At 45.1% G+C, this 25,416-nt stretch overlaps 1 protein-coding gene across 13 annotated transcripts in view; it reads right to left on the bottom strand.

The window, feature by feature from the left end:
- Nucleotides 1-25,416, bottom strand: part of EPS15L1 (epidermal growth factor receptor pathway substrate 15 like 1) — a 101,236-nt gene that overhangs the window by 65,870 nt on the left and 9,950 nt on the right. For 9 of the 13 annotated variants that reach the window (XM_036846901.1, XM_036846895.1, XM_036846897.1 and 6 more), the window contains exons 2-7: nt 13,426-13,467; nt 13,138-13,227; nt 12,626-12,673; nt 10,905-11,000; nt 10,126-10,188; nt 2,643-2,768 (exon numbers count right to left, since the gene is read on the bottom strand). In XM_036846901.1, coding sequence (XP_036702796.1) covers nt 2,643-2,768; nt 10,126-10,188; nt 10,905-11,000; nt 12,626-12,673; nt 13,138-13,227; nt 13,426-13,467 — 465 coding nt within the window. Of the gene's footprint in view, nt 1-2,642; nt 2,769-10,125; nt 10,189-10,904; nt 11,001-12,625; nt 12,674-13,137; nt 13,228-13,425; nt 13,468-25,416 lie in introns of those variants that run through there. The other 4 variants (XM_036846894.1, XM_036846896.1, XM_036846900.1 and 1 more) reach the window with 4 other exon arrangements.

Genomic DNA, 25,416 nt, shown 5'->3' with positions numbered 1-25,416 from the left:
ACATGTGGACCCTCCTCTTCACCCTCTGCTGCTGTGCCCTTGGCTTAGGCCTCTCTAACACTCCACAGAGGCCAGAGCTTCCAGCTGGCCTCCCTGCCTCCAGTCCTGTACCCAGGGTAACCTAGGACCTGCTCTAGAATGCACTCTCACCCCACCTCACCCTGCTGACGGCATCCAGCCCCTGTGCACATGGAGACCACTGTGCCCTCAGCTGGTCCCTCAACCCCAGCCCAGTCTTCTGGGACTCCACCTTGATCTCCAGGGACTTCTAACTGTTCACAGTCCCCTCAAGCATATGGATGCCCTTTTAAAGGTGTCTGGCACTGGGCTGAGTGTTTTATGTCTTTGGTCTCAATTTAAGAAGCAGAAGCTCAGAAGAGTAATGTTCCCAAAAATACGGCACATACAGGCCTTCCTGACTCCACAGTCCTCCCCTGCCGCAGCACCACTGATATTCGGGGCCAGATCATCTCTGTGGTGGGACATCCTGTGCATTATAGGATACTGAGAAGCAACCATGGCCTCAACCTACCTGATATCAGTAACACCCAACCCAGGTGGGACAACCAAAAACGTCTCCAGATACTGCTCAACATTCCCCAGGGGTAGAACTGCCTGGTGAGAATATCAGCCGTACTCAGCGTGCCAGGCTGCCTCTGCTCATGCTGTCTTGTGCCCGGCCTTCTCAACCCGTCATCTGCCACCCGTTCCTTCCCTCTAAAGGCTATAACCCAGGGGCACCTACTCTAGGCAGCCTTCCCTGCCTGCCCTGTACCCCTCTGCTCAGGCGGGTCAGGAACCTCCCCCTCTACCACTGTCCCCAGCAAGCAGAACCGTGATTATCAGGGAGGCAATGGTTACGGGGGGTGGGGTGGGGAGCACCAGGGAAGAGCGCAGGCTCTGGGGACCACCAGGACCTCATTCCCTTCTCCATGCAACCCTGAGCGACTAACCAGCGACTCTGAAGGACCCCCATTTCCTCACATGGAAAACGGAAGTGACACCATCCCTAACAAAGTAGTTGCAAGTACTTGGTGACTTCATTCCTGCAAAGCACTAGAAAAGGATCTAGCACATACTAAGCCCTCAATAAATATTAAGATCTTAACTATTACTTACTTATTTGATCCCCTGGATTGTATTTAATTTCATCCCCATCTTCCCAGTGCTCAGTACAAAGCTGGCCCATAGCAGACTCCGAAAAATGCTTCTGAATGACTAAATGGATGCATAATGCGTGGGTGCAGGGATGCACAGGTGAATGAGTGTGTGCACAGATGCAAGGATGGATGCCTGAGTGCACTGATGCATGCATGCACGACGGATGGGTGCGTGGACGTGGGTGCATGCATGGGTGTGGACGCACGCATACATGGATGGGTGCACGTGTGGGTTGATGCTTGGAGGGAGGGAGAGAAGGAGAGAGGAGTAGACGAGAAGTGACCCCTGTGGACAAGACCTGGAGCCAAGGTAGAAGATCTGCAGAACCCACCCTTCCTAGCCGTAGCTCCCTTTCTAATAAAGCACACTCCACCTCTGTTGATCTTTGTCTTGTTCAGGATTTGGCTCTACAACACTATTACACCCAACTGTCAGGTATTTTGAAGAACTGTCACACTGTTCAGGAGCAGATCACCCCATCCTGCCTCATAAAGACCACTGGTGATCAGCGTGGGTCCCCATCAGAGGCCTCCGTCTACACCACACCACAGCCAAAAAGAAGACAAAGGGATCTGTGAGATCCCCTTTCTTAGTGGCCTCATTTCAAAACAAAGTCCTATCTGGGTCCTATCAAATGGGCCAGTATCTGTGCAAAAGTGATATTCAAACAGGAAAATTATTAGGTGAATCCAAGTGGGTAGGAATTTGCACCTTTCCCCATGGTTCTACCAAATGTCATGAGCCAGACCCACAGGCGTGGCCTGAGGCAGCAGGGACCATGCTCCACCCTCCTGCTCTAGGTCTGCACCTGCCACATCAGCAACTCCATCCAGCGAGATGACAACATCCATCCCCTCTCGACCCAGAGCGGGAAACTCAGCACAGAGATAGCCATGCAGAACTGGGCTTTGTGCACAGAGCAAACATGAGGGGCCAAAACGCAAACCTCATTAGAAGGAAAACAGTCTGGTTTAGAAACCTGTATCTAAAAAACTTGTATTTAATAGGAACAAAACTGAGGCTTTTTTTTTTTTAAATAAAAAGGGGGGGAATGCATAAAATTTTATCTAAACTTGCAGCAGAATTGAAAGTACCTTTACCTTAGGTTCATAGGCAGGAAAAAAAATTAAAAATAGAAAAGAAATAAAGAAATACAGACATATATGCCCATACTCCTCCCCTAGAAGCACAATGCAGAGGGGGAAATCACAGTCTGAGTTTGAGTCCCAGCTCTGCCTGCCCCGAGCCCTGGGTAGTGAGTGCACTTCTCAGGCTGCTCCCCATGTGTGCTGGGGAGCCTCTGTGAGCTGCACCCTGTGAGGCCCCAAGCCAGCCCAACTGCAGCAACTGCTCCACCCATGTCGGCTCTTATGAGACCCGACGTTGCACGGCCGTGCAGCGAGGCCTCGAAGTGTCCGGGGTGGGTGAGCACGGGGCTGACTGGATTCAGCAGCAGTGCCCGGTGCGAGAGAACCACTTACCCTGCCCAGGACATCAAGAGGCAGCTTTGAGTTCATGAGGACTGGCTTGACTTTGTCTCCAGAAAGCAAACCACTGATGGGTAAGAGGCTTTCAAAAATTCCATCAAATTTTGCCTTTTCTTCTACCTAGTTGGAAAGAAACAGCCTGAGTGAGTGAAAAAGTGTGAGAGTCCAAAATGAGCCCTGGCCTGAAGCTGATTGAAAATGGGCAAGGACACAGCGCTGGGCTCACCTAAGAGCACAGGACTGTCCTACTGCACTTCCAGAGTGAATTCTACCCATAAGGATACAGCCCTCTGGTGACTATGGATCTGGTGGCCAAGGTCAACAGGGGAGGGAGGAGCTGGGCTTCACTCTCTGCCACAGGAGATGCCTGGGAGACCAAGGTCATTCCTACCTACCTCCTAGCAGCTCACTAGGATGAGAAAGATGGAAGAATGAAGAACTAAATCTGGATATCAATCTGTAGAACTTAAACAACTAAAGAACCAAATATAAAAATAAACTAAAGATGTAAGCAACTAATTATCAAAATCAACTTTAAGCATAAGAAGTCCTCTGTGTCTGACAATAAAAAATAAATAAATAAATAATAAAGCTCCTCAGGAACAGAGTGAAGGGCTAGGCAGGGTTTGCAATGCAGAATAGCAGCCTCTACCATTCTGAAATACAAAATGCGGGCAGCATGTAAAGGGAGCTGTCAGTGAGGAGGGTCTGGGCAGGGGCCTCCAGTCTGCCCTCCTATGGAAATAAAGCCTGCGGCAAGGGGAAGTGAGGATATGGCAAACCTCTCACCACTCTGACCACAAGCTGAAGCCACTGGGAGCCCTAAGAAAATACTCTCGACAAGTGTCCATCAATGGAACAATGGATAAACAAAATGGTCCATCCATACAATGGAACATTATTCAGCCATTAAAAGGAATAAAACACTGATGCATGCTACAATATGGATGAACCTTAAAAACATTACGCAGAATGAAATAAGTCAGTTACAAAAAGACAAATGCTCTATGACTCCACTTACATGAGGTCACTAAAGTACTCAGATTAATAGACAGAAAGTAGAATGGTGGGTGCCAAGGGTTGGGGGAGGGGGAATGGAAAGTTAGTGTTTAATGGGGACAGAGATTTATTCTGCAAGATGAAAACGTTCTAGAGATGGACAGTGGTGATGGTTACACAACAACGTGAATGTGTCTAATACTACTGAACTATACACTTAAAAATGGTTAAGATGGACCTCTAGGACAACTTCAAGCATACTAACATTCACATCATAAGGGTCCCAGAAGGAGAAGAGAGAGAGAAAGGGACAGTGAGCTTATCTCAAGAAATAGCTGAAAATTTCCGTAACCTGGGGAAGAAAACAGATATCCAGGTCCAGGAAGCACAGAAAGTTCCAAATAAGATGAATCCAAAGAGGTCCACACCAAGGCATCATAATTAAAATGGCAAAAATTAAAGATAAAGAGAGAATCTTAAAAGCAACTAGTTACATGCAAGCAAAGTCCCATAAAACTCTGCTGACTTCTCAGCAGAAATTTTACAGGCCAGAAGGAACAGGCACAATATATTCAAAGTGATGAAAGAAAAGACTTACAACCGAGAATACTCTCTACCCAGCAAGATTATCATTCAGATTTGAAGGATAAATAAAGAGTTTTACAGACAAGCAAAAGGAAGAGTTCAGCACCACTAAACAAGCCTTATGAGAAATGCTAGAGATTTCTCTAAGTGGAAAAGAAAAGGCCACAACTAGAAACAAGAAAATTATGAAAGGAAAAAAATCTCATTGGTAAAGGCAAACATACAGTAAAGGTAGGGATCAACCACTTATAAAGTTAGTAGGACGGTTAAAAGACCAGTAGTAAAATCATCTCCTATAATAAGTAGTTAAGAAAAACACAAAATAAGACGATGCAAAATACGATGTCAAAAACAAAATGTGGTGAGGGGAAGTAAAAGTGTACAATTGTTAGAATGCATTCAAACCTGAGAGCACCAACTTAAAATACTCACCTATGCATAGGTTATTATACATGAACCTCATGGTAACCACAAACCCAAAACCTATAATGTATCTACATAAACACAAAAGAGAAAAGCATCCAAACATAACACTAAAGAAGGCCACCAAATCACAAGGGAAAAAGAGCAGAAGAAAAAAGGAACTCGGACTTCCCTGGTGGCACAGTGGTTAAGAATCCACCTGCCAATGCAGGGGACATGGGTTTGAGCCCTGGGCTGGGAAAGATCCCACATGCCACGGAGCAACTAAGCCTGTGCGCCACAACTACTGAGCCTGCGCTCTAGAGCCCATGAGCCACAACTACTGAGCCCGCGTGCCACAACTACTGAAGCCCACGTGCCTAAAGCCCATGCTCTGCAACAAAAGAAGCTACCACAATGAGAAGCCCGCGCACCACAACGAAGAGTAGCCCCCGCTCACCGCAACTAGAGAAAGCCCGCGTGCAGCAAGGAAGACCCAACACAGCCAAAAATAAATAAATAAATTTAATTTAAAAAAAATGGGAACACCACCAAGAATTAGAAAAGCATGCATTTAAAAAAAAGGAACAGCAACAATAAAACTACCGAAACGTACTGAAAACAATGAACAAAATGGCAATAAGTACATACCTATCAATGACTACTTTAAATGTAAATGGACTAAATGCTCCAATCAAAAAACATGGAGTGGCTGAATGGATAAAAAACGAGACCCATCTATATGCTGCTTTTAAGAGACTTCAGATCTAAAGACACACACAGACTGAAAGTGAGGGGTTGGAAAAAGATATTCCACGCAAATGGAAATGAAAAGAAAGCTGGGGTAGCAATATTTACATCAGACAAAATAACTGTAAAACAAGGACTGTAACAAAAGACAAAGAAGGGCATTACATAATGATAAAGGGATCAATCCAACAAGAAGATACAACAATTGTAAACACAGATATGCACCCAACATAAAGCACAAAAATACCTAAAGCAAATATTAACATAAAGGGAAAAACTGACAGTAATACAATAATAATTGGGAATTTTAACACCCCACTTACATCAATAGATCATCTAAACAGAAAATCAATAAGGAAAGAATGGCCTTAAGTGATACATTAGATCAGATGAAATTAATAGATATATATAGAACATTCCATCCCAAAACAGCAAAATACACATTCAAGTGCACATCGGACATTCTCCAGGACAGATCACATGCTACAGCACAAAGCAAGTCTCAATAAATTTAAGACTGGAATCATATCAGTCTTTCTGACCACAACAGTATGAGGCTAGAAATCAACTACAGGAAAACAACTACAAAAAACACAAACACATGCATTCTAAACAATATGTTACTAAACAACCAATGGGTCACTGAAGAAATCAAAAAGAAAATCAAAAAATACCTGGAGACAAATGAAAACGGAAACAAAATGATCCAAATTCTGTGGTATACAATTGTAAATCAACTATACTCCAATAAAATTTAAATATTTTTTAAAAAATCTATGGTATACAGCAAAAGCAGTTCTAAGAGGGAGTTTATAGTGCTACAAGCCTACCTAAGGAAACAAGAAAAATCTCAAACAATCTAACCTTACACCAAAAGATACTAGAAAAAGAAAAACAAACAAAACCCAAAGTCAGTAGAAGGAAGGAAATAATAAAGATCAAAGCAGTAATAAATAAAAAAGAGACCAAAAAGACAATATAAAAGATCAATGAAAGTAAGAGCTGGTTCTTTGCAAAGATAAACAAAATTGATAAGCCTTTAGCCAGACTCATCAAGGAAAAAAAAAAAGGGCCTAAATAAATAAAATCAGAAATAAAACAGGAGAAATTATAATTGACACCACAGAAATACAAAGGATCATAGGGGATTACTATGAACAATTACATGCCAACAAATTGGAAAACTTAGAAGACATGGATAAATTGCTAGAAATGTATACTCTCCCAAGACTGAATTAGGAAGAAATAGAAAATGTGAACAGACTGATTACCAGTAATGAAACTGAATTAGTAATTTTAAAAACTCCCAACAAAGTCCAGGAACCAGACAAATTCTACCAAACATTTAAAGACGAGTTAACACCTATCCTTCTCAAACTACTGCAAAAAATTTAAGAGGCAGGAAAGCTTCCAAACTCATTCTACAAGGTCAGCATCACCCTGATACCAAAACCAGACAAAGAGAATTACAGGCCAATATCACTGATGAATATAGATGCAAAAATCCTCAACAAAATATCAGTAAACCAAATTCAACAATACATTAAAAGGATCATACACCATGATCAAGTGGAATTTATTCCAGGGATGCAAGGATGGTTCAATATCAATAGCACAACATTAACAAATTAAAGAATAAAAATCATATGATCATCTCAATAGATGCAGTAAAAGCTTTTGACAAAATTTAACATCGATTTGAGATAAAAACTCTCCACAAAGTGGGTAGAGAGGGAACATAATTCAACATAATAATGGCCATATATGATAAGCCCACAGCAAACATTATACTCAATGGTGAAAGGCTGAAAGCATTTCCTCTAAGATCAGGAACAAGACAAGGATGCCCACTCTTGCTACTTTTCTTCAGTATAGTATTGGAAGTCCTAGATGCAGCAATCAGACAAGAAATAAAAGGAATCCAAATTGGAAAGGAAGAAGTAAAACTGTCCCTGTTTGCAGATGACATGATACTATACATAGAAAATCCTCAAGACACCACCAAAAAAATACTAGAGCTCATCAACGAATTTGTTGCAGGATGCAAAATATACAGAATTCTGTTGCATTTCTGTACACTAACAACGAACTATCAGAAAGAGAAATTAAAGAAACAATCCCATTTACAGTCGCATCAAAAACCATAAAATATCTAAGGATAAATCTAACTAAGGAGGTAAAAGATCTATACTCAGAAAACTGTAAGACACTGATGAAAGAAACTGAAGACAACACAAACTGATGGAAAGATATATTGTGCTCATGGAATGGAAGAATTAATATTGTTAAAATGACCATACTACCCAAGGCAATCTACAGATTCAATGCAATCCCTATCAAAATACCAATGACATTTTTCAAAGAATGAGAACAAATGATTTTAAAATTTGTATTAAATACAAAGGACTCCAAATAGACAAAACAATCTTGAGAAAGAACAGAGCTGGAGGTATCAAGCTCCCTAACTGATGTTACAAAGCTACAGTAATCAAAACAGTATAGTACTGGCACAAAAAACAGACACAAAGATCAATGGAACAGAACAGAGAGCCCAGAAATAAACCTATGCACTATGGTCAGTTAATCTAAGATAAAGGAGACAATAATAGACAATGGAGAAACAACAATGTCCTCAATAAGTGGTGTTGGGAAAACTGGACAGCTACATGTGAAAGAATGAAATTAGAACATTTTCTTACACCACATACAAAAATAAGTTCAAACTGGATTAAAGACCTAAATGTAAGACCAGAAACCAAAAAACTCCTAGAAGAAAACATAGGCAGAACACTCTTTGACATAAATCATAGCAATATTTTTTTTGGATGTCTCCTAATGCAAAGGAAACAAAAGCAAAAATAAAGAAATGGGACCTAATTAAACTTAAAAGCTTTTGCACGGCAAAGAAAACCACCAACAAAATGAAAAGGCAGCCTACCAAACGGGAGAAGAGATTTACAAATGATTTATCTGATAAGGGGTTAATATCTAAAAATATACAAAGAACTCATTCAACTCAATATCAAAAAACAACCTGATTAAAAAATGGGCAGAGGATCTGAACAGACATGTTTCCAAGGAAGACATACAGGGCTTCCCTGGTGGTGTAGTGGTTAAGAATCCGCCTGCCAATGCAGGGGACACGGGTTCGATCCCTGGCTGGGAAGATCCCACATGCCACGGAGCAACTAAGCCCGTGCGCCACAACTACTGAGGCTGCACTCTAGAGCCCGTGCTCTGCAACAAGTGAAGCCACGACAATGAGAAGCCCGCACACCGCAACGAAGAGTAGCCCCTGCTTGCCTCACCTAGAGAAAGCCCACGCGCAGCAACGAAGACCCAACACAGCCAAAAATAAAAACAAATAAATAAATAAAATTTTTTAAAAAGATAGTGAATTTTATATTATGTGTATTTTACCACAATTAAAAAAAAAAAAAAAGAAAAAACTGAAATCAGAGCACAAGCAGACACTGTGTACTCGAGTCACCATAAGCACTGAGAATCCCAACTCCCTGCGTCCGCCTAGAGTGTGGAATTCTCCCCGGATCTGTCAGACTCGCTGGCTCAGGCTTCAGGAAGCCCAGGAACTTCCACCACAGAAAAGAACGTTAACACTTGTCACCGTTTCTCTGAATGGACTGCAAAGCTCTCTGCCCCACCACGGTGCCATTCCTGCCCCGACTCCCCTCTTCAAGGCCTCACAGGCTCCTCAGCCGCCAGCTCTTCTCTTGAGGCCTCAACACAGCCCCTGCCAGAAAGGGGTCAAAATGGTTCAAGGAATAATAAGATCCCTTTGGCACCATTTTTCACAACAAAGCAGCTGCTTTTCAAAGTAGGCACCGTGCAATTGGACTACAGAGAAAGAAATCCTTCGGCACTGCGGCAACATGCTTGATTGCTCACAAAGGCAACTTCCTGACCCCTCAGTCACCTGAGGCCTCTTCCTGCCCTGTCCCTGCACGGACCTCTCCCATCTAAACCCTTTCAATGAGGGAACACACCAACCCCATAAAAAGGGACAAAAAAGCACTTGGGGCTGGGGGGTGGGTGAGGGGTGTCTATTTCATAGCAGGACTGCTATTAACGTCAGTATTTAAGCCAGATAAAAATGAGGAAATGTGACAACCCGCTCACAGTGAGTGGGGAGGAGATCTCATTACTGGGAGACTGTCTCCAAGCCATACACAGGTTGCCTTCAGGAGTCAATTCCACACTTATTAGGAGACACCACTCGTTTTTCTTTCTAGAAGCAGTAACACAGCTCTACAGCCACAACACCCTGTCTTAAAACAAACACATTAAGTGTTGAGAGAAGCTTTTCAAAAAGCAATAGGAGCAACAGAAAGGAAAGAATTATAACGCATAAACTGGCTGGAAATAAGGAAGAAAGCTACGAAGACATCCTGGAAGTCTTCACGCTTGAGAGTTCTCACAATTTCTCCTTCTATCCTGATTAACCAACCCAAGCAGCAAAACCACAGAAATACGAGATTTCAACTGTAAACATTTCAGAATCCAACATCTGAAACTTAGCTAACTGCCTTAGTAGGCAACACCCAATTATAGGAAAAGGGGATAGATAGCCTTTGAAAAGACTCTAATTTACCAACTTCTGTGGCATACTCACTCTGAAACAGAGTGGATGATACAATCGTCCTATGAAATGTTCTGAACGTCATAAATGGCTAAACGACTGCATGTGAAAGACAGCCAAGGGGCGCCTTCCCCGGTCACTTACCCTCACAGCCCAATGGGCCTCTGCAGAAGGCGGCGTGACCATCAAAGGGCTGCTGGTGTCGTGCTGAGGAGAAAGAGGTACATTGCACTGTAGCTGGAACAGAATTCAACTACAGGAGGATGTGTTTACTATAAGGATACACATTTCAAAGTGCTTTCAAAAAGGAGGAAAACCTCAAAAAGTTAAACACAGAATTACCATATAACTCAGCAATTCTACTCCTAGGTATAGACCCAAAAGAACTGAAAACAGGTGTGCAAACAATTCCTTGTACATGAATTATTATGTCCACCAACAGACGAATGGATAAACAAAATGGGGTAGACCGCACAATGCAATCTTATTCAGCAACGAAAAGGAATGAAGTACTGACACATGCTACAATGTGGATGAACCTTGAAAACATTATGCTGAGTGAAAGAAGCCAGATGTATGGCTCTATAAAATGTCCAGAACAGGCAAATGCATAGAGACAGAAAGCAGATTAGTGGCTGCCAAGGGTTGGGGGAGGGGGAAATAGGGAATGATTATTTAATGGGTGTAGAGTTTTCTTTTGGGGTGACGAAAATATTCTGGACCAGATAGAGGTGATGGTTACATAATATTGTGAATGCACTAAATGTCACCCAATTGTTCATTTTTAAACAGTTAATTTTAGATTATGTAAATTTCCCTGCAATTTAAAAAAAAAATTAAAAAGAGGGAGAGAGAAAACATTGGAGAGATAGATAAATAGATGATATTAGAAGAACGTGAACTTGAAGGATTTTGACACTTACAAATTTAGGCGGCGGCATGTTCAAATTCAGATTGCTCAAGGTAACTTCGTGGCCGCTCTGTGCACAGGCCACTAGTCTCAGTGCAACATAGAAACCCTGCAAATCCAAAAAAGGGGGAGGCGTAAACCCCACCCAGCTGGCAGCGGCAGTGGCAGAGCTGTCTGCAGCAGTGGGCTTTGGGGAAAGAGGGATTTCAGTTTACTTCAACAAGGAAGACCACATGTGAGCAAGTCACTTACAGTGTTGAGCAGAACTGGTCTCACCCTGGGAGCACTGTTTAAATGAATATGCTAAAATGGACTTAGCCCATAGCTTTCTGAACACTGTAAAATTTCAAATAAATGTATTTTCAAAAATAATGAGCTCTCAACATTTAGGAAATGCTAGATTGTAAAAGTAGCAGACTGCAGTTTAAGACTCTAAAGGATGGTTCACATATGCGTTGACTTTTTAAAAATGGTTTGAAATAGACACAGTTGTTCGGGAATTGACACTCACGATTCACTGGGATCCCCCTGGCCTCACTGAACACAGCATCTCCCACTCACCCCCCCTACTCCCCAGTGGCCTGACGTGGACTTCACTTCCCACATAAGGACAAAGGACCTGAACCAGGCCGTCAGGGGCCTTGGCTCCTCCTCGCTCTCCTCCTAACCCAGAACTGGCCATGCCACAGTCTTAGTGGACTCGTGTGGCATCACCTAGTTTTTTTAAACTGATCAACGGGCCTAAGAACACGGACTCTTTTTAAAACTGTAAACACCATTATGGTTTTAAAAACTTCTTCAAAGAGATGAGCACTAGAGCAGCTTTTCTCAAGCTGATGTCTACAGAATGCCCGTGAAGAGTGTAGAGAAACGGGGACATTAGTAAGGTTAGAAGAACTGCATTAAGCCAAGTTAACAGGGCTCTCTTACACAAAGATCCTCAGAACCTTAACACACAGATGTGCACTGTGAATCTCAAGCGAGGGAGGAAAAGCTAACGGTGCTTCCCCAACGGGTCGGATCACGGACAGTGAGACACCAGGAACAACATCCCTTGGAATATAGTTTGGGGAAAGACTGAACTAAATTAAAATACGACCATTTAAAAATCATAAGTACTATAACATTCCATTTATAGAACATTCTCAAAATGACAAAATTACGTCAGAGAAGGAACCAGTGGTTGCCAGGGGTCAGGGTGTGACTACCAATGGGCTGCATAAGGGAGACTCCGGGGTCTGAGAATGTTCTGATCCCGACTGTTGTGATGGTTACTTGAATCTATGCAAGTGATGAAATTACATAGAACTATATACGACAGAAACAAAAGGCACAAGAAAGTGCAGGTATCAATAAAACTGGTCAGCTTTGAGTCAGGCTTCTGAGCAGTGTGCTTTGGTGAGAGCTGGGAAATGATACACGGGAACTTACTGAACTATTTTTTGCAACTTCCATGAGAGTCTGAAGTTATTTCAAAATAAAACGTTTTGAAAACATTTCAACTGCTTGTAAGCACACAAAATATTAACAGATACGCTAACCATGAAAGATGGCTCCAAGAGTTCAAAAGACCTTTATTTCAAAATGAAACCTTCCCATTTTAACAGTTTGATGTCCGCACTTATGACTAGTAATACTTGTCAGTGGAGACAACGAGGAAGGAAGTGCAGAGGTGACCCGGCCTGGGGGCTCTGGCCCAGCCCCTCCACTTGCTCTGTGTATACGTGTATATACCTGTTTGTCCAAGAACCCTTTACCTTCTGGGTCGGCCAAGTCCCATATCTGTGGAAACACAAAAATGCTCGTGAGTGCGACTGCGGATCATTGCCCGTTTAATCACAAAACAGAAGCCACCATCGCTACATGCGGGCCTTATGTATACGCCACAGCAGCCACAGACTCAGAACAGGTGAATAGCCTTCACCCCTCCCTCCCCCCAGGGGCACACAGCGGTCAGTGGCAGAGCCCGGAGAACACCCAGGTACACCTGGCTCCGAGGCCAACATAAATCCATAGCTATCAAGATCCCAGGAGCACTCAGGCTTCTCGTCTGCTATTCAAGCAAAGGGTGGCAATAGGCATCAGAGCACTTGGATCTACCAATTACAGCCCCGAGAGGCTCGCGATGGCCAGCCCACTTCCAAGGGGAGTACAGACCGCATGAAGAGGGGTCTGCACAGGCTGGCCTTCACCTGCCGGGGGAGCCCTGAGGGCGGCCACAGAAATCGCTACCATTCATCACATACCTTCCCAAGGATAATGTCTGAGAGCCCAGACTTCTTTAGAAAAAGTGCAGCTTCACTCGCCCCAACTCGCCCTGTGTATGCTGGGTCTACCTGGAATTGGGGAGCAACACTTGAGACAAGGCTTCAGCAACGGAGCAGCAGGTAAAAGCATTACCCATGACACTGGCTGCTAGCTGATAATTTGGAAACAGAAAGGGACGAAAGGCCTTACTGGGCTGCAATTCACAGCTGTGGTCTCTGAGTCACTCACTCTAATTTCAATCCAAAAAGACACTAGTGAAAACTTACCTGCTTGTAATAAGATTCATATAATGGATTTCCAGTGGAAATCTGTAAACAAAAGCACAGATATTGGTCAAAGGTGGACACAAAACCCTTCTAAAAAAAAGTGTCCCTCAATTCTGTTATCACCAAAATACACAATAATGAAAATCAAAATTTATGCACTTTAAACGTCCTCTATACGTGGACTGTAGTTTATTTTCAGAGATAACACACTTTCTCGATTTAGAAAAAGGAAATGTTAATGCTCTTAAATAAGTCCCGATTCCAACACAAACAACACAGTCGTTCGGGAAGGAACAGCAGCCCAGAGTCGTTTTCCATTCACTGACTGATGGGATTTCGGTGCGTCCAGGAGCTCAGAGGGAAAAGACACCCTTATCCTTTGAGATTGTTCTCTGGCTCAGGAACCAGAACGGGAGCTTCTGCACATCATCATGAATCACCAGTCACAGAAGCTTCAGACTGGTTTCCCCACTCCAGGTCTCGTCCCCACCCATCTTGTCCTCCACCAGCCACCCACCCAAGGGCTGTGCAAAAACCACTGACCAGCCCTGGCCGCCAGGAGAGGGCTGGCCAGTGACTGCTCCCACAATGACAGGCAGGAAGTTCAAAATCCTCAGCTTGGCACCGAAGACACTCCATGTTCCAGACATTCCAGATTCCCCAAGATGTCGCTGTTCAGAGAAGGTAACCACCCGGTCTAGGATCAAGCGGCAAATTGAGGCCACGCCTGGATTCAGCCTGGTTGGCGGCCAAACCCTCACACATCCCACCGTGTCCACGGTCTCTCTTCCCAACCTCAGCGAGCCGCCCACCAGTGGCGGGGATCTCCCCCAGTGGAGGGGATCTGCAGGTGTATGCCAGCAGGGGGAGGAATTCAGCAGCCACTAAGATGTTAGCTGTAAAGGCTTACACATGTTGGTCTTTTACCGCATGAAGGGAAAAAAGCAGGACATGGCAAACTTGCCGTTGATTTAGTGAGCAAGAAAAGTGAAGAAGACACCATTATGCTTAATCGTATGGAAGAACTGGTGTGTAAACAGGTAAAGAGAAGAATGCCAGGAAAAATGAGTACCAGATGAGAGGTGGGATGACAATGTTTATTTTAAAAGTCTTTGAATGCTGTTGTGAGACTTTTCATAATGAATAAAACTGGGGGGAGGCGGGTTCCCTTCAGTTACAATCACTGATTTGAACCAGCCAAACACTTGCATCCTGCTGTGCTGTAAAAAGTCATTTCAGGTTAAAAATAATGCCCAGATTACGGTCAGCTCCTCTGGAGGATGCCAACACCTGCAAACACAGAAAGAAGTGAAAGTACAAGAACACCAGCAAGAGAGAAGGAAAACAGAAGGAAAAGAGCAAAAAGATCTGAAAGGCGGCAGAGGAAAGTCAAAAAAAAAGAAAAAGGGGAAAAGAAAGAGGGAAATCCTGAAAAGGCAGAAAAAGCTAAAAAGCTAGGCAGAACAATGTGAAAAAGCAAGAAAGGAGGGTAAAGGCCAATGGCTTGAGAAAGAAAAGGCAACAACACCAATAAGAAGAAATGAGAGCTAAGTGGGGAATTCCCTGGCGGTCCAGTTGTTAGGACTCTGCACTTTCACTGCCGTACTAAGATCCTGTAAGCCACACGGCTCAGCCAAAAAAAAAAAGAGCTAAATGTACAGCTACAGCAGCTCCCTAGCGGGAGGGTTCCTCCTGCCCTGGGCCCTTGTGTATACCGTCCTGGGGGAGGCTGTCGCCCTTAGCTTCATATGACTTAGATGGCAATGTCCACCATCACACCCTGTTTGATCTCCAGGGTTTAAAACCCCACATGAACTCATACAACTCAATAGCAAAAAACCAAACAACCCAATTAAAAAATAGGCAGAGGATCTGAATAGACGTTTTTCCAAAGAAGACATACAGATGGCCAACAGGTATGTGAAAAGATGCTCAACATCACTAATCATCAGGGAAATGCAAATCAAAACTACAATATCTCACCTCACACCTGTTAGAATGGCTAGCATCAAAAAGATAAGAAATAACAAAGTGTTGGAGAGGGCGTGGAGAAAAGGGAACCCTTGCACACTGTTGGTGGAAATGTAAACGGGTGCAGCTGCTATGAAAAACAGTATGGAGGTTCCTCAAAAAATTAAAAACAGAACTACCATATGATCCAGCAATTTCACTTTTGGGTATTTATCCAAAGGAAACGAAAACACTAAGAAAAACGAACAAACAACAACTCCATGTTCACTGCAGCATTATTTACAATAGCCAAGCATGAAAGCAACCTAAATATTTACTCATCAATGGATGAACGGAAAAAGAAAATATGGTGTGTACACACACACACACACTCATGCACACAGAGGAATACTGTTCAGTCATTAAAAAGAAGGAAATCTTGTCATTTGTGACAATGTGAATAACCCTGAAGACATTATGCTAAGTGAAATAAGTTAAACAGGGAAAGGCAAATACTGGATGATCTCACTTATATGTGGAATCTAAAAAACAAAACCAAGAAACCAAACTCACAGATACAGAGAACAGATGGGTGGTTGCCAGAGATGGGAATAGGGGGTAGGCGAAATGGGTGAAGGTGGTCAAAAGGTGCAAACTTCCAGTTATAAAATAAGTAAGTCATGAGATATAATGTACTGCAATGGTTAATATAGTCAATAATACTGTACTGTATACTGAAAGTTGCTAAGAGTAGATCTTAAAAGTTCTCATCACAAGAAAAGAGATTTTATAACCATGTGGTGATGCATGTTAAGTATTGTGATCATTTCACAATGTGTATAAATAGCAAATCATTACATCGTACACCTGAAACTAATATAATGTTATATGTCAACTATAACCTCAATTTAAAATAATTAACCAGTTAAAAAAAAAAAAAGCTCTGCATGCTTTCAAAACACATCTCCCCGGAGGAGTAAGGCTGACAGAGGAAGCAAAGTCAGGCAGGCTGTTTGTCATCAGTAAAGGTAACCGTGCTGGGTCTAGATAGCACATCCTGTGCCCTGGCTCATGGAAATGGAACGCACAGACCACAGGGACCCCCACCTTGACAAAGGTCCCCTTCCTGCCAGCAATCAGAGAGGAACGGGTCTGAAATGCATTTCCAGTGGGATTTTTTTAAGATCTCACGGTAAGCAAGGGAGAGGTTTCCAAGCTACTACTATTCCAACGAAAAAAAGTTACAATATTTGGAGCATAGATGGTTAATAACTGCCTCAAACTTTCCAAATGCTTCTGAACTAGATCCACAATCAGGAGGAACAAGACCCCAAACAGTCCAGAAAAGGTTCTGAAGCCCTAGGCCCAAAGCTTGGCCCATCGATGCTAAGGGCTCATCCCACAGACAGTCTATGGCCAGGTGTGGATCCCAAATGACCTACAACTAACAGAAAACCACAGAATATGCCTCACCCATTCCTCTCTAAGTACAGGAGTCAATTTGGGTAACCTGGGACAATGACAGCAGTGAGAGGTTCTGATTTAATTACACATACCTCAGGCACTACATAAGCAGAAGGGGGAGTAAAGGGAGAACACCACCAGATCTAATGGCACTTCCTCTTACCACACTACTTCCTCCCGGCGACAGCAGAGTCACACCTGCAAGCTGCCCAATACACCATTGCAACAGAGCTGAAGATGAATGCTGCTAAGGCCTCGAGTCCCCACGTGACGGGCAGAGACCTCGGACACAAACAGCTCGTTGGTGCAGGCAGCCGCTCTGCTGGGACAGAGCCCCCTGAGAGCTGAGAGTGGGCACCAGAGCTGCCCACCTCTGCCTAACCCCAAAGTGAGCCCAGGGGCAAAGGTAGAAAGGGGACAGGCCAGGGGACAAGGCCTTCAGTGTAAGAGGCTGCAGACAGCTCTGAGATGGCTTCAAGAACGGACAGAGCCGGCCCAGGAGGGTGTTCTCCTCCACCAGCCCACTGTGCTAAGATGCCATCTTTGACTCTGAATTGTTCATTGAAGTTCAATATAACTTTCAATTTGATCTTTCAGTTGGTCTCCTAAAATACTAAGAAAAGTTCCTGTGGCCTCTTCACTCTAACCTCCACCCCAGAGGCAACCTACAAATGGGGAGACAGGGAGGGCAGCACATCAGGGAACAAGTTCACATCCTTCTCCTGGGAGGCCTTTAAACTCCACAGTTCATGCAAGTGCACGCAATTTTAATGCTGGAGAAAACCAGCTTGAGATGAGGAACACAGCAGTACTACTTTGGAGGGGAAACCCTCAGGACTGGGGTTCTGGCCACACCTAACCCTCTCAGGATTGAGTCCATCCAGCTCTCTGATTCCTGCTTTCATCCACGGGCAGGAGCTCTTATGCAAAACAAAGCAATGATCGCTGGCCTTGCTTGTTTCAAAATGACATTTGTAAAGCAAATTAATTTTCGTTTTAAAACTTTTAGAAAAGTATAATTCCTTGTTCTGATAAATAGTGGATCACATTTACTGAGCCTCACTATTTTCTATCCTGTACCTCATTTAATTGTCCCAAACAATGCTATGGGCAGGTACTACTGTTCGTCCCAATTTATGCGTGAGGAGACTGAGGTTACCTTGCCCAGGGTCACACAGCCAAGGAGTGACGGAGCCAGAGGAGACCCAGGCCATGTGGCACTAACCTACTCTGCACCCTGCAAAAATAGCCCAGGCATGACGGAGCCAGACACAGGGCCACTGCACAGCCTCCCGTGCATGCTCACCTGAGAAAAGGCAAAACATGTGATTATGTCATGGTACATTTTATTCAACAGACATGGTCAAAGTGCAAGACTTGACTTAAGCATACGAACTGACTTGAAAACCAGTGCAGCCTGACATTTCCTCAGGAAAACTGAGACCCCATAACGGCTGTGTTTTTCAAAGCTGTTGCCAAGTTTTGCAGGAAGTTAGGCACATAACACCAAAAGACATCCCTGTCTGAGTTCCTCCTTGGCAAGCAAGATGCTGACGCAAAAACAAGGCTAGAGAAGTGCTCACTTGATAATCCTTGCATTTCGCCTTCCACTTAGAGTTAGTTCCCCTCACTATTTGCACAACCATTACCATGGCGGTGCGCACAGCCCTCCAGGCAGGCCGGACCATATTCTGCAGGTGAGGAAACCGGGACATAACTCAGTAGCACTCAAAGAGCGTCAGCAAACACTGGGGCATCCTGAACCTCCCTGAAACTGACAGCTCACTCCAACTGCCAGATGAGAAGTTTCTAAGCCAGAGCTAAGGTGAACACTGCCGAGAGAACTGAGACATGAGAAAGAGCTTTCATAAATCCTGAAGAAAAAGACATCTCAATTTAAAAACGAGCAAAGGATAAGAAAAAGGTGATTCTGAAAGAAGAGATGCAGCAAAGTTAGGGGAGATGTTCAATTTAGGTACTGTCAGACTTGCCACCAAAAGCCTGATTCATAAGAAAAAAAAAATTGATAAACTGGACCTCATCAAAATTTTAAATGTTTCATCTACGAAAGACCCTGATAAGACGATGCAGAGACAAGCTACAGATTAGAAGGAAATCCAGCTGACCCTTGAACAACGTGGGGGTTAGGGGTGCCCACCCTCCACACAGTCAAAAATCCGAGTGTAACTTATAGTCAGCGCTCCATACACAGTTCCTCTGTACCTGCAGTTCCACATCTATGGAGTCAACCAACCTCAGATCAAGTAGTACTGTAGTACACATTTAATGAAGAAAATAAAATAAAAATTTTTTAAAAAATAAAGAAAAAAGAAAAGAAAAAATTCACATATAAGTGGACCTGCGCAGTTCAAACCTGTGTTGTTCAAATGTCAACTGTATTTGCCAATCACATATCCAACAAAGGACTAGTATCTGCAATACATAAAGAACTCTCAAAACTCAACAACAAAAAAGGAAACAATCCAATGAGAATATGAGCATAAGACATGAAGGAACAATTTAGCCAAAGAGGATATACAGATGGCAAATAAGCACATGAAAAGATGGCTAGCATATCGTTAGCTAGGCAATGTAAATTAAAAACCACTGTGACAGGGAACTATACTCAATATACTGTAATAACCGATAATGGAAAAGAACCTGAAAAGTTACACATATAACTGAATCATTTTGCTGTATACCTGAAACTAACACATTATAAATGAACTATACTTCAGTCAAAAAAAAAATTGTCTTGAAAAACCACAGTGAGAGGCCACCACACACCTACTGGAATGGCTAAAACAAGAAATAGTGACACCAGGACTTCCCTGGTGGCACAGCAGTTAAGAATCCGCCTGCCAATGCAGGGGACACGGGTTCAAGCCCTGGTCCAGGAAGATTCCACATGCCGCGGAGCAACTAAGCCCGTGCACCACAACTACTGAGCCTGCGCTCTAGAGCCTGTGAGCCACAACTACTGAGCCCACGTGCCACAACTACTGAAGCCCGTGCACCTAGAGCCCATGCTCCGCAACAAGAGAAGCCATTGCAATGAGAAGCCCGCGCACCACAACAAAGAATAGCCCCTTCTCACCGCAACTAGAGAAAGCCCGCATGCAGCAACAAAGACCCAACGCCCAAGGCAGCCAAAACAAAACAAAACAAAACAAAAGAATCCACCTGCCAAGGCATGGAACACACGTTCGAGCCCTGGTCCGGGAAGATCCCACATGCCACGGAGCAACTAAGCCCGTGCACCACAACTACTGAGCCTGCGCTCTAGAGCCCACGAGCCACAACTACTGAGCCCATGTGCCACAACTACTGAAGCCTGCGTGCCTAGAGCCCGTGCTCCACAGCAAGAGAAGCCACCGCAAAGAGAAGCCCATGCACCGCAACGAAGAGTAGCTCCCGCTCGCGGCAACTGGAGAAAGCCTGTGCGCAGCAACGAAGACCCAACGTGGCCAAAAATAAGAATAAATAAATAAATAAATGTATTAAAAAAAAAGAATTGGTGACACTGGTAAGCATGCAGAGAAACTGGATCACTCATACGGAGCTTGTGGGAATGTAAAAAGGTACAACTACTCTGGAAAACAGCTTGGCAGCTATTAAAAAAAAAAAACTAAACTAAACATGCAACTATCACAGGACCCAGCAACTGTCCTGGGCATTCATCCAGAGAAATGAAGACTTAAGTTCACAGAACATCCTGTACTCAAATGTTTAGTGCAGCTTTATTCATAATCGCCCAAAACTGAAGCACGCCAGATCTCCTTCAATGGGTAACTGCTTCAATGAACCGTGGTCCCACAGCACCATGGAATACTACTTGGCTATGAAAAGGAATCAACTACGGATATACACAACAACCCGGGAGAATCTCCAGAGGATTATACGGAGTGAAAAAGGCCAATCTCCAAAGGTTACATACTGTATGATTCCACTGTACATTATTAAAATGCTGAAATTATAGAAATGAACAGATTAGTGGTTGCCAAGGATTCAGAAAGGAAATTCAGAAAGGGAAGTGGGTGTGGCTGTAAAAGGGCAACTACAGAGATCCCTGTGGGGATGGAGCTGTTCTGCATCTGACTGTAGCAATGTCAATGTTTCGGTTAGGATCGTGTCCTACAGATTTGCAAAATATTACCACTGGAGAAAACCAGATAAAGAATACACAGGATCTCTCTGCATCATTGTTTTTTAACAATTCCATGTGAATCTACAATTACCTCAAAATTTAAAAAAAAAAGAGAGACTCAGGAGATGTCAAAACCAAACGCAAGGTGATATTTTTAGATAATCAGGGAAATTTGAATATGGACTGGGTATCAGATTATTATTAATTAAGTTGTGGTATGGCACTGTGGTAATGTAAAAGAAAACAGTCTCAGCTACTAGAAGTGCATATTGAAATACGATTTCTAAGATGAAAAACACTTGGGTAAAGACATTTGCAAAACGTTGGCATCTGTTGTGAACGGGTGGTGAGTACATGGGAGTTCATTAAACTCTTCCCTCTACTTTTAGTGTGCTTAAAATTTTACATAATTAAAGACCAACATTTGATGTGTTTCTGCTCTGGCAAGGATTTTAATGGTACAAGCTGCTTCAGGTTTAAGTGTGATAAATGAAAAGTAGCTTTATCACTGGCAAGATCGTGCTTTTGTCAAATAATAAAAACCAGAATTTATTTATTTGTTAATTTCTTTAACAAATAATTTCTTTCTTTTTATTATTTGACAAAACCAGAATTTGCTTTTGTCAAATAATAAAAACCAGAATTTCTTTAGGCCTTCCCGATACTCTAGGGTCTCCTCCTGGGATTCTGTAATGATCAGATATGCAGGAAGGCAGAAGGGCAAGAGGGTTAGATCAGTTTGCCCTTCTTCAGGGCGGGACTGCAGGTGACAGTAAAGGACTGGAAATAGTCAAGAACTGGTTAAGCCAATAATGAACTGCTGTGTCTCCTTGGGACAGAATACCACAGAGCGGTAAAAACGGCACAGGCAGAACGTTTACATTGTTTGCTCAAGTGAAAAGGGAGGGCCCAAATCAGCACGCAGTTATGACCTGGCTGGTAAGCACACAGTGATCACATCCACTTGGATCTAAACCTGGCAGGACGGACACCACATGTGTACAGTGATTCCTACCTGTGAACTGGTTGCCTCTCCCGGCTTTCTGAGTTCTCCAGTGATCCACGTTAGCGCACACTGCTTTTTGTAAATAGGACAGAAAAGGGAAAAGGAGGCGCGAAAGGAGAAGAGGGATCTGAAGGATGATACACGATTCTCCCCAGGGACCCAAATGACCGCCATGACGAAGGCCAGCTGAAGACGTGTGCCTGCCATTTGGCCCAGAATGTGGGGCCTCCCTCTGACCCACGCAGAACTCAGGGCCTGCAGTGGGGACATGACACGGGGGAGTTCTCCTACAAGGAGAACCAAGGAGCAAGAGAACCACACCTGAAAGTTTAGACACACAATGAGGCATCAATGTGAACAAGCCAGGCAGGGGGAGTTTAGGGCGAGACGCCACCTGGAAGAACACAGGATCAAGGTGTGAAAGCTTCCATGCTCCGGGAGTCCAGCACTCTCAATCCCATCTACCGGAAACAGAAGTGAGGAAGGAACAAAAGTCACTGGAGGCAGCCTTCCTGCTCCAACACACTGCGCTGCACAGGATGCAGGACCAGGCAGGAATGGCAGACACAATGAGATGACAGGTCTGCACACCCCTTGCTGAGAGGTCTGAATGTCATCCTGGCCTCCTGAAGGCGACCTGAACAGACGCGCTCACGAGAAGGTGAACCAAGTATGCACTCAGCTTCTCGGATCGGGTGACAGGAGGGAGGGGAGGAAGCTAGGGAGAGACTACCATCGTCCTCCAGGAGAATGAGGCCCAAAGAACACAGCCATCCACGATGCGGAAACACGCAGAGAAGAGGGGGCTGTTCCCCCTTGAACATGTTTCTCTGGGATGTCCCTATGGGACGTCGAGGTGGAAATCTCTTTTCCATTCCAGCAGTATCTATGGAGTGCCTGCCTGGTCCCAGGCACTGGCCTCCACCGGGGTGCAGCAATGAATAAGGGGACCACGCCCCCGGCCCAGCCTCTCAGAACTCCTGGTCTTGAGGAGAATGTCATTAGCCGTGACAACACACGCAGCGGGCTGTAAGTGCTATGAGGAAAAGACAGGGTGGAGGGCGACTCTGTAGCCCACAGACACACACCTGCGAGGGCAGGGAGACGGCGGCTACGCTGCTGAGCCTGCCCGAGGGGACACGAGACAACCAACAGGCTGAGGAGCACCCACACGGATGCGCTGGGGGAAGACAGGCCCACAGCGGAGACAGAAGGAGGTGCCACTGGCAAGAAAACACCAAGGGAGTGGGGTCCTGTGGGGACCAGAGGGCGGGCACAGAGAGAGGGGTACAGGGTTGAGTACGGCCATGCAGAGGAGCAGGTGGATGGCGCTGGAAAGGGACCTTGCCCAGGCAGCGTGGGTGGGGCAGGGAGCAGATTCCAGCCAAACACTGCTGCTTAAGATCAACGTGGCCCTGGGGACTTCCCTGGCGGTCCAGTGGTTAAGACCCTGCGCTTCCACTGCATGGGGCATGGGTTCGATCCCTGGTCGGGGAACTAAGATCTCGCATGCCTCGTGGAGTGCCCCCCTCAAAAAAAATTTTTTTTTAATTAAAAAATAAATAAATTAAAAGATCAACGTAGCCCTGGCCTCCCTGCAGCTCTCCCTGGACACCACTCCTCCAGGCGTCGCAGAGAACACCCCCTGCCCCATCATTTCCATTCTATCTTCCCTTCCTCCATTCGATGGACCAGGCCCTGAAGAGGCCCTGGGGAGACTCATAGGGGCGACATCTTAGCAGTAAGTGCCCCCTACACAGCAGGGCACCTACAGCCCTCCTTGAAAGCACCCGTTTCTCACAGTGCTCCCAACTTTCCCCAAGTGTGCTCTGAACCTTCCCAAAATTCCTTTTCTACATCGGCCACCCCAGGGTTCCAACATCCCTGCCATCTTCTGAGCCCTGGCCCAACATTACACGAGGACCCAGGGATCCCCAGGACAGATGGAGTCAGCAGCTCTCTGTGCCTCCTCCCTGCTCCCCTCTGTAGGTGGCACGACCAGCCTCCCACTGCCCACTGCTCTTCCTCAGAGCCTAGGAGCCCTCTAGGCACCAGGCACCAAGCCAAGCTCCCGGATTCCACTGTGAGCAGAAAGGCAGTCCCCGCCACCGCAGAGCAGCGCATCACATCACGGTCTGGTCAGGGAACAAACACACAAAGGCACTGGCAAGGGCAGCACAGGAATGGAGCTTTGTCCTGCCGGGGAGGCAGGGAGGGATTAGGTAGACAGAGCAGCGAGGGTGGCCTTCCAACCCCCTCCTCGCTCTGCACACGCCTCTGCCCAGGCCCCAGCCTCTCAGCTGGAACCTCACCTTCACCAGCTTCCCCCTCCATCCCATTTGGCAGGAGGTCACGCCCCTGCTCGAAAAGACCCTCTGTGGTTGCTGAGGGAGTGTGAACCTCCACCCGGCCATGCTTTCGATGCACCCCAAAGCCACCTCCCGGCCCTGCCAGGTTAACTTCCCCCAAACTCACCCGTACACACACACACACTCACTTGCTCACAGACACACACACAGCCGTCAAGCCCCGCCTTCCTTCCTGGTCTGGCAGATGCTCTACTGAACACACTGTGCACCTTTCACCCTTGTCTGGGCACAAATTATCCTGGGGGGAGGGGGGATCTGCCTGCTGAAAGCCAGTTACCTTCCAGCCCCAGCACCAAACCCCCTGCTGTAAGACACTGCCCAAATTCCCAACTGAAATGAGTGCCTCTCTCCCACACTCCTAATTTATGTTAAGGCTACTGTTATGACCGGGCCCCCTCCCTACATTTCACTACTTGGGGGGTGGAGGTTTCACATTTATTCAACCCCACCCACAACGCTGGGCCCATACCTTCAGGAAAAGTTTGTTCATGGAACAGGTGAGATTTAGATGAAACCTCGGGAGGGAGTGGGTAAGATGGGTAGAGAGTGGTCAGTTCTCAGGCAGACAAAGCTCCACCCCTCAGACTTCCCTGGTGGCACAGTGGTTAAGAATCTGCCTGCCAGTGCAGGAGACACGAGTCCCAGCCCTGGTCCGGGAAGATCTCACATGCCGCGGAGCAACTAAGCCCGTGCACCACAACTACTGAGCCTGCGCTCTAGAGCCCGCTAGCCACAGCTACTGAGCCTGCGCTCTAGAGCCCATGAGCCACAACTACTGAAGCCTGCGCTCCTAGAGCCCGTGCTCTGCAACAAGAGAAGCCACCGCAATGAGAAGCCTGCGCACCGCAATGAAGAGTAGCCCCCCGCTCGCTGCAACTAGAGAAAGCCCATGCACAGCAACAAAGACCCAACGCAGCCAAAAATTAAAAATAAATAAATAAATAAATTTATTAAAAAAAAAAAAAAGCTCTACCCCTCAGAGGCAGAGTGAAAAGCTACAAAGCTTCTCAGGGCCTCAGTTTCCCCATCTGTAAAATGCAGATAATACAGTGACT

Source organism: Balaenoptera musculus, chromosome 3 (assembly GCF_009873245.2).
Source record: "Balaenoptera musculus isolate JJ_BM4_2016_0621 chromosome 3, mBalMus1.pri.v3, whole genome shotgun sequence".
Classification (NCBI taxonomy): Eukaryota; Metazoa; Chordata; class Mammalia; order Artiodactyla; family Balaenopteridae; genus Balaenoptera; species Balaenoptera musculus.
Note: the sequence above shows the minus strand (reverse complement) of the source record. Positions and strands in the feature narration are given on the sequence as shown.